We start from the raw sequence: 7,870 nt of genomic DNA, 5'->3' as shown, positions 1-7,870 counted from the left end.
GAGATACCAGCTCCCTCCTGAGGAGCAGCACCCACTGGGGACCAAGAGCCCGACCTCCACCTGGCTCTGCTGGCTTGGCCTAATGTCCTGCCCCGACAGGACTGAGAACAGGAAGAGAAACCAGCTCCTTCCTGAGGAGCAGCATGCTGTGGAGACCAAGATCCTGACCTCCTACTGGCCGTGCTGACTTGGCCCTTCCCCATGCCCCAGATGGGTCTGGTACAAGGACAGCAAGGTAGTCGTTGCACAGGGACCAAAGCAGCAGTCCCCAGGCACCAAGCAGAAGGCCTACAGCTTGCCTGGCATCCTGGGCCATCTTTGGCACTACCTTGTGCAAAGCAGAACAACCTGTCTCCTTACCGATTCCTTGATCATCATCTGCATTTATTGCCTGCAGACGATTGCCTGCAGCCTCTGGAGAGGATTAAGAAGGCCTCGGGCACAGGTGAGCGACGGAGATGCATTGTGCAGGGAGGGTACCATGGCTGGGGAGCAGGGAACCATATACGTGAGGACCTCCCAGGAAAGCAGGCCACCAGAGATGCATAAGTTCTCCCCAGGGACTTGCCCAGCCATGGGGCTGTCACACAGCGGGAGACCTCTGTGCAAAACGGGGCCTGCAAGAGGTGGTGTGACCCCACGGGCTGCCCCAAGCTGTCCTGCGGGGCCGGAAATGCTCCGCGCCGATCGGAGCCCTGCAGGGTGATTCTCTGCTAAACGAGCCTGCATCCCTTGCACTGTGCCCATGCCCTTTCACTTCCAGGGTGCAGGACAAACGGCCTCAGTTTCCACGCAAATCTGAATCTCCCCTGGCTCAACTTGTGGCCATTTCCTCGGGTCCTGTTTGTTGCCTAGGAGAAGAGGCCAAACCCCTCCTCATCACAGCCTCCCTTCAGGAAGTTGTAGGGTGCAATGAGGTCTCCCCTGAGCCTCCTCTTCTCCAGACTGAAACAGTCCCAGCTTCCTCAGCTGCTCCTCCTAAGATCTGTGCTCCAGACCCCTCACCACTTTCACTGCCCTTCTCTGGACACATTCCGCGCCCTCAATGTCTTTCTTGTAATGAGGGGCCCAAAACTGGTCACAGCACTCGAGGTGAAGAGCACGAGGACGAGCTGTGCCACAAACACGAACACCTCCTGCAGAGGACTTTTGCATTTGCCTGTCAGAAAGATAACGGTTGGTGTCACTGATCTCTCTCCCCAAGGCTCTTCCAGCTCCAAACGAAGACCGGATTAAACATCTCTTGGGACAAATTGCTTGCACCTCCCAGGAGAATGAGCTGGCCTGCTTCTACCCACGCCTGGCCTCCAAATCAGAGACAGGGAAGATCGGCTTAATTAACTTGGGAAACACTTGCTACATGAACAGTGTCATCCAGTCTCTTTTCATGGCTTCGGAGTGAGTTGTTGCTCCCTTGTTCCCACTTAGGACAGCTCCAGGGCTGCTTTGTGCACTGGCATCGTGCTTTCCACGCTGATTTTCCATCTTGGTTTGCATCTCTTGTTGTCTTTTGCAGCTTTCGGCATTCGGTGTTGAATTTAACTGAGGCCATCTCCCAGCCCCTGATGACAAAACTCCAGCGGCTCTTTGCATCTTTGGAGCACAGTCAGGTAATTATTTCATGGATAGTTCATATGAGTACCTACGTGATAGGCACTGGTAGAAGTGAGCACATAGAAGCTCTTCTCCTCGTGACAGTCCAGCCAAAGGACGTTCAGCAGGGCTGAAGTTCATCCCTCCACCGCTGGATGCAGCAAAGAAAGCAACTCTTCTCCCGTGTGAAGTGAGGTCCAGTGGATTAAATGTGTTTTTCCCTCTCGGTTCCAGCGACCTGCCATCTCACCCAAGAGGTTCCTCTCTGCCTCCCAGGCACCCTGGTTCACCCCTGGTGCTCAGCAGGACTGCTCGGAGTATCTCAAGTACCTCCTGGATCGGTATGTGGCAAGCACTCCAATTTTGGAGCCCAGACATGATGAGGCCCCAAGACTTGGTGTAATATGAAATGCTGACTCCCGTGGGAGTGGTGCGAGTGGCTGAGATCTGAGAGATTTGGTGTAAAAATGGGAAGACCAGTCTGGGGCTTCTTAGTAGAACTGTGTGTGCCCAGCTGGGGGTAAGAAATGGATTCAGCTTGAAAATTTCTGAAATTGCACCAAGATCAGAGGAAAACTGCTTGCCTGACAAGCCTCCTCTTTAAAACACTGATTCTGCCTTTCCTTCACCTAAAAATCCCAAATCCCCAGAGTCCTCGTGATGCCCCTGGAAGTGGGCTCAATGCACACTGACCATCTCTGCTTTCTGCACCACCACACTTGGCATCAGAGCCCTGTGCACAGACAGGTTATCACACGTTAGCTGCGAGGAGCAGAGAACAGACACCATACTGTAGAAGCTCGTTCTTTAGGTTTTATTGCTCTATGTTGCCATCTTTTTTCTTCTGCCAAAGATTGCATGAAGAAGAAAGAACTGGAAAGAGGATCTACCACCAGAAGCTCAAGGAATCCGGCTTGACGTCCCAAGCCACGGAGCATCATTCCTTAAACAAGACGTTGATCGAGAGGATGTTTGGGGGGAAAATGACGACAAAGATTCGTTGCTTGAAGTGTTGGAACATCTCCTGTAGAGAAGAAGCCTTCACAGACCTGTCGTTGGCCTTTCCCCCTCCGGATAGGCCCATACGTGGACCAGGAAGCACCTCTGTTTTGCCCGTGGCAGAAGTCAGCCCACAGTTTATTGAGCCTCACAAATACCCAAGCCAGCCAACAGGGTCTAAGGACTCCCGATCCGTCTCGGATTTACTCAACTATTTTCTGTCTCCAGAGAGGCTGACAGCAGAGAATCAATACCACTGCGAGCAGTGTGCTTCCTTGCAGGATGCTGAGAAGGTGGCAGAGCTGACAGAGGGCCCGCACTACCTCATCCTCACACTGCTGCGGTTCTCCTTCAACCCGCAGACCATGAAGAGGACTAAGATCCTGGAGAATATCTCCATCCCTGCAGTGCTCGAGCTGCCCATCCTTGTCAGCTCAGAGGAAACTGAGGGCGTTTGCCGGCATGGGGAGGACAGGGCTGGCCGGGGCAGCACCTTTGTGCCCGCCGTGTACGATCTCTGCAGCGTGGTGGTGCATTCGGGCATCTCCTCCGAGAGCGGCCACTACTACTGCTACTCCAGAGAGTGCACCGACACCGTGCCCCACGCACCGCCCCGTGACGGGACACCGGCTTCTGGCAAGCAGTTGGACTTTGAAAACCCGTGGTACCTCTTGAACGACACCAGGGTTTCCCTCGCCTCCTTTGAATCTGTCAGCAACCTGGCTTCTTTATACCCCAAGGACACTGCCTACGTGCTCTTCTACAGGCAGCGGGAGGGCAGGCCAAGCTCCCACTGCATGAGGCTGTGGCAGAAGCCAGCCACCTGCACAGAAAACTGTCCCTCAATGAGGACTCGATGGAAGCCATCTCCAAAGACAACATCCTCTACTTGCAGGTAGATCCCAGCTGTACACATACTGCACTTTCTCCCTGAGATTGGGTGTTGAGCTCAATGTATGGCATCAGTGAGGCAGCCAACACCAGGCACAAGAGACTGACTGAGTGACGTCTGTCCTGGGCAGATCTGCAGCACTTTTTTTCCTAGTGTCCAGGTGTGGTGAGTGGAGCACAGCTGCCAGTCAGGTGCCCACCTACCTGCTCTCAGTCCCCCATTTTTGATCACCTGTGTAGTGCCACACTTAGATGCATCTCTCCAACCACATCCCAGAGATGAGTACGTGCCATAGCAACCCCAGACTGGTTTTGGGAAAATTCCCAGGGGCAAACGGACAGCACAGGGAAGGAGGGAGCAATTCCCAAGGCTCATTTCCATGCAAATGACAGCAATATTCTTGGTCATTTCTCCTACAGGACCAGGAAAAAAGAGGCAAGGAATAGATCTGCCTACATTCCCTCCTTGCCAAGATGCCCCAAGCCTCAGTCCACCAAAGGTGTGTGAGCGGAAAACTCCTTGATGACAGCAATGTCTTTTCCTGAGTGCATGCCAAGATCATGCCAACATCTCCTGGATCATCACCTCCATTTCCAAGCATGCATGACATAAATAAAACCATCATTCCTGCAGCCTGTGTCATTGTGGTGGCAGTGGGTCCGGGACAGCGGCAGCACGAAAGGTGTTGGTGCAGGAGAGTGCTGCTGTGCGGGGAAGGGGAGGGAGGCCCTGAGGCGCGGCGGCTCAGACTGCCTGCTCTGCTTCACCCCTTGGCTTCTTATTGCTGACTGGCAGCTCAGGCTGGCAGCCATGAAGTTGCTGAGAGCAGCCTGCGGGACTTTGGGGCACTGGGCGGTGTTACGGTTCCAGCCCGGTGCGGCTTGGTTCTGTGACTATGGGGCAGAGGGACAAACAGCCTGGGAAGGGGCGACAGGGGTGTGGAAAGAATAGGGAAGGGGGCCTGCATACAAAACAGCGTCGGCTGTCTCCCACGCATGCCATCTGCAGTCCTTCCTGCAGCGCTGAGCTCCGGGGGACCTTTCCTGGGTTGTTTCATTGTAATGCGCTTTTGCCAGCCCACCTTGAGGCGCATCTAACGGTGGGAAAAGGCCGAATCCGGCCCAGCAGGCAACACTGCAATGCCAGTGGATCAAGGATGTAAACTGTACGGAGGAACATAGAAACCATAGGAATGTGAGGTCCTTGAGGATGAGTGAAGGTAAGCAGAGCTGTGAGCAACTCAAGGCCAGAGGGGGGAGTCCTGTGAAGATAAGGAGCAAAGTTGCTGTTGCGACACAGTGCAACCCCCTGACAAGGCTGAAAGTTCACAGTGAGAAAGACATCCAGTGTCCAAGACGTCCTGCATCCAGTGACCACCAGAGACCCCCAGCACATCATTGGGACGCATGCTTAACAGGGTGGGCCAGCATGTTAACAATTTCTTAGAATCCCAGCCTGTTTTCTTGGAATGTAACAATATGTGCATGTTATGCCTTTAAATGTGTAACCACTGCTTTTCTCGGTGTGCGAGTCAAGAGGAGATATCCCCCTCGCACCCGGAGCCATAATAACCATACCTGCTTTATAATCTTACGTGGGTTACAGAGTTTGATTCCGCACGCCTGCAGTATTCCCAGGTGGTGGGTCTGCAAGCTTGCTTGGCAGCACTGAGCAGCAGCAGGTCGACCTGGATGATGCTGAGGGTCACAAATTGCCCCCAGCTACAAGAGACTGAGCAGCTCTGGTTGGTTTTTAGGGCTCCATTGGGCCATTCGTGTGTCATTGGTGACCTGTGGATGCTGTGAGTGCCTTGTAAGGCAGACCCAGCTGTTTGTCCAGATGTGTCTTTAGGACTTGGTTACTCTGGCGTTTCCTGGATTCTAATCAGATCTGCCAGACTACACAACTGGGATCTAAGACCCCTAAACCCACCAGCCATTTCTTAAAATACTGATTGGCTAGGAAAGTAACCCAACCAGATGCACTGTATGCACCCCATATAAGTGCAGCCTATGTAAAGCAGAGCTTTCTACATAATCAGTCACAGAACAGGGGCTGATTTTGGTGGCAGGAGCCAACGCAAGCCCTGGGCATTGTGTCTGTAGGATCGTAGCTCTGGCACACAACGCCCCCCACCCACTGTCCCAACTTTGAAATCCCGTGGTACCTCTTCAATGATCACAGGGTTTCCTTCTCCTCCTTTGAATCAGTCAGCAATGTGACTTCTTTCTTCCCCAAGGACACTGCCTACGTGCTCTTCTACAGGCAGCGGGAGGGCAGGCCAAGCTCTCCACTGCATGAGGCTGTGGCAGAAGCCAGCCACCTGCACAGCAGACTGTCCCTCAATAAGGACTTGATGGAAACCATCTCCAAAGACAACATCCTCTACTTGCAGGTAGATCCCAGCTGTACACAGACTGCACTTTCCCACTGAGATTGGGTGTTCATGAAGTCATGAAGCCATGAAGCAAAACCTCAGGCCTTACTCTAATGCTGAAGGCATGACGGCTAGGGAGCACATTGCAGAGGTGGGCCGAAAAAGAAGGGCCAGTCTGGGGACTCCCAGGCACTTCTATCTTTCCCTCTGAACAGAAAATGGAAACCAAGGCAAATGCACTGCTTGTTGCCATGGGGATTGGAGGCTGCCTGGACTGTAGTGAGCATGTTACAGTTGAGTTTATACTCCAGAGGGATATGGGACAGGCAAAGAGTAGAATTAGGAAGCTAAACTTTAGGAAAGCCTCGTTCCTGCTCTTCAGGGTGTTATTTAACAAGATGCCCTGAGAAACTCATGGGCAAGAGCATGGAGCAGAGCTGGCAGACGGGCAGCAGGGTGAGGGAGGTGATCCTGCCCCCCTGCTCTGTGCTGGTGAGGCTTCAGCTGGAGTACTGCGTCCAGATGTGGAGTCCTCAGAACAAGAGAGACAGAAACATGTTGGAGTGCATCCAGAGGAGGGCACAGAAAGGATCCAAGGGGCAGAACACCTCTCCTACACGGACAGGCTGAGGTCTGGGGCTGTGCGGCCTGGAGAAGAGAAGGCTGCAAGCTGACCTGAGAGTGGCCATCATAGCACCAGGTCCCCATTCCCAACCCAGCTTGGTGTTGAACAGCCGTGGGCAAAGGGACTCCGCATGTCGTGCTGCCATCACTGCCCACGTCCTCAGGGGACTCCAGTGGGATTTTCCATGCAGCTCCATGGACACACATGGACAAACACGACCCATATGGGCACGCTGGGAATAGCTGAGGGCAGTCACGGAGCCCCAGCGTGTTTGCTGCATGGGGTGAGTGTCCCTGCTGTGCACGTGGCGGAGAGCTGCTTCCACTGTGGGTTGCAAAAGGGCAAAGGAGCTCGTCTGTGCTCCCAAAATAGGAGCAGGTTGCCACACACCCCGACTGTCTGTCCTTTGGCCCTTTTGGCAGCACTGGGCTGCTGGTTCTGCTGACGGGTGGGATTTCAGCAGCACCTCCTCACCCTCGGTTTCATCTCGGAGCGTTCTGTGTCCCCTGCGAGCAACTCCAGCGTCACAATGGGGCACGAGGAGGTGATGGGGACCAGCCTGAGGCTGCTGAGCCTCATTTGCTGCCCCGAGCCCTGCAGCAGCTCGGGAGGGCAATGCTGGGACCAAAAGCTGCAAGCAGGAGGCAGTGTCCTAAATATTAGACTGCTGAACATGCAGTAGGCGATTCTAGTTTAAAGAGAACTTGGGTCACAAAGTCATCCTTGACAGATTCAGTATGTTCTCCTCTGCTTTCATTTTTAGTTTTCAAACATAACACACAGTTGTGAAAACCAAACAAAAAAAATATCATTGAAGTAGAGAAAAATGTAAGGGAAGCACAAAGTCATCATTTGAACCGAGCAACATAAAAAAGAAAGTGGAGCTGAGTATTTCATTGCCATATTCTATTTCTAGTATGCCCCTAGAATTAATTTCTTGGCTACAGTTGTAAACTCTAAGGATCTGATCCTTCTACTAACGTTATCTCATTTTCTTGCTCTGGCAAAATAAGGTGCAGAGTTTGATATCCAGGTTTTATTCTTTCACGGAAGTTTTATTAGTGTTGTTGATAGCTTTATGAGCAAATATACATCATTTGCTTCATAAATGTAACAGCGAACAAAGTTTTCTTCCCGTATGTGCACCGGATAGTATCATCTGCTCAGGTACGGGAGAGCCCAGCGGTTTCCTCTGCCCTGCCCAATGCGCTCATCACGGCAGGCCGCTCTGAGCACAGCTCCCAGCAGCGGGGATGGCGCTGGGGCAGCCGCAGCCCCCGGGGATGCGCAAGCGACAAGTGGCCCAAAAACAGAGCACTGTGGCTTCCCATCGAGGGACGAAGGCAGACGGGCGGCCCGAGCCGCCGAGCCGCGGTGTCACCAG

At 53.2% G+C, this 7,870-nt stretch overlaps 1 protein-coding gene across 1 annotated transcript; it reads left to right on the top strand.

Annotated features, from left to right (window-relative positions):
- Nucleotides 1-1,192: 1,192 nt before the first annotated feature.
- LOC122193650 (ubiquitin carboxyl-terminal hydrolase 35-like) lies at nt 1,193-5,879 on the top strand (the record flags this gene model as incomplete). The annotated part of the gene is made up of 5 exons (XM_042894511.1): nt 1,193-1,398; nt 1,517-1,610; nt 1,828-1,934; nt 2,447-3,240; nt 5,632-5,879. Coding segments are annotated over 5 exons (1,449 nt in total), but the record flags the coding sequence as incomplete, so codon positions are not given.
- Between the last annotated feature and the right edge of the window lie 1,991 nt (nt 5,880-7,870).

The sequence above is a fragment of the Lagopus leucura genome, unplaced genomic scaffold, assembly GCF_019238085.1.
Source record: "Lagopus leucura isolate 7727_CA_CO unplaced genomic scaffold, USGS_WTPT01 35432-0_obj-0_obj, whole genome shotgun sequence".
Classification (NCBI taxonomy): domain Eukaryota; kingdom Metazoa; phylum Chordata; class Aves; order Galliformes; family Phasianidae; genus Lagopus; species Lagopus leucura.
The sequence above is the reverse complement of the archived record's forward strand: the minus strand, read 5'-3'. Positions and strand labels throughout refer to the sequence as shown.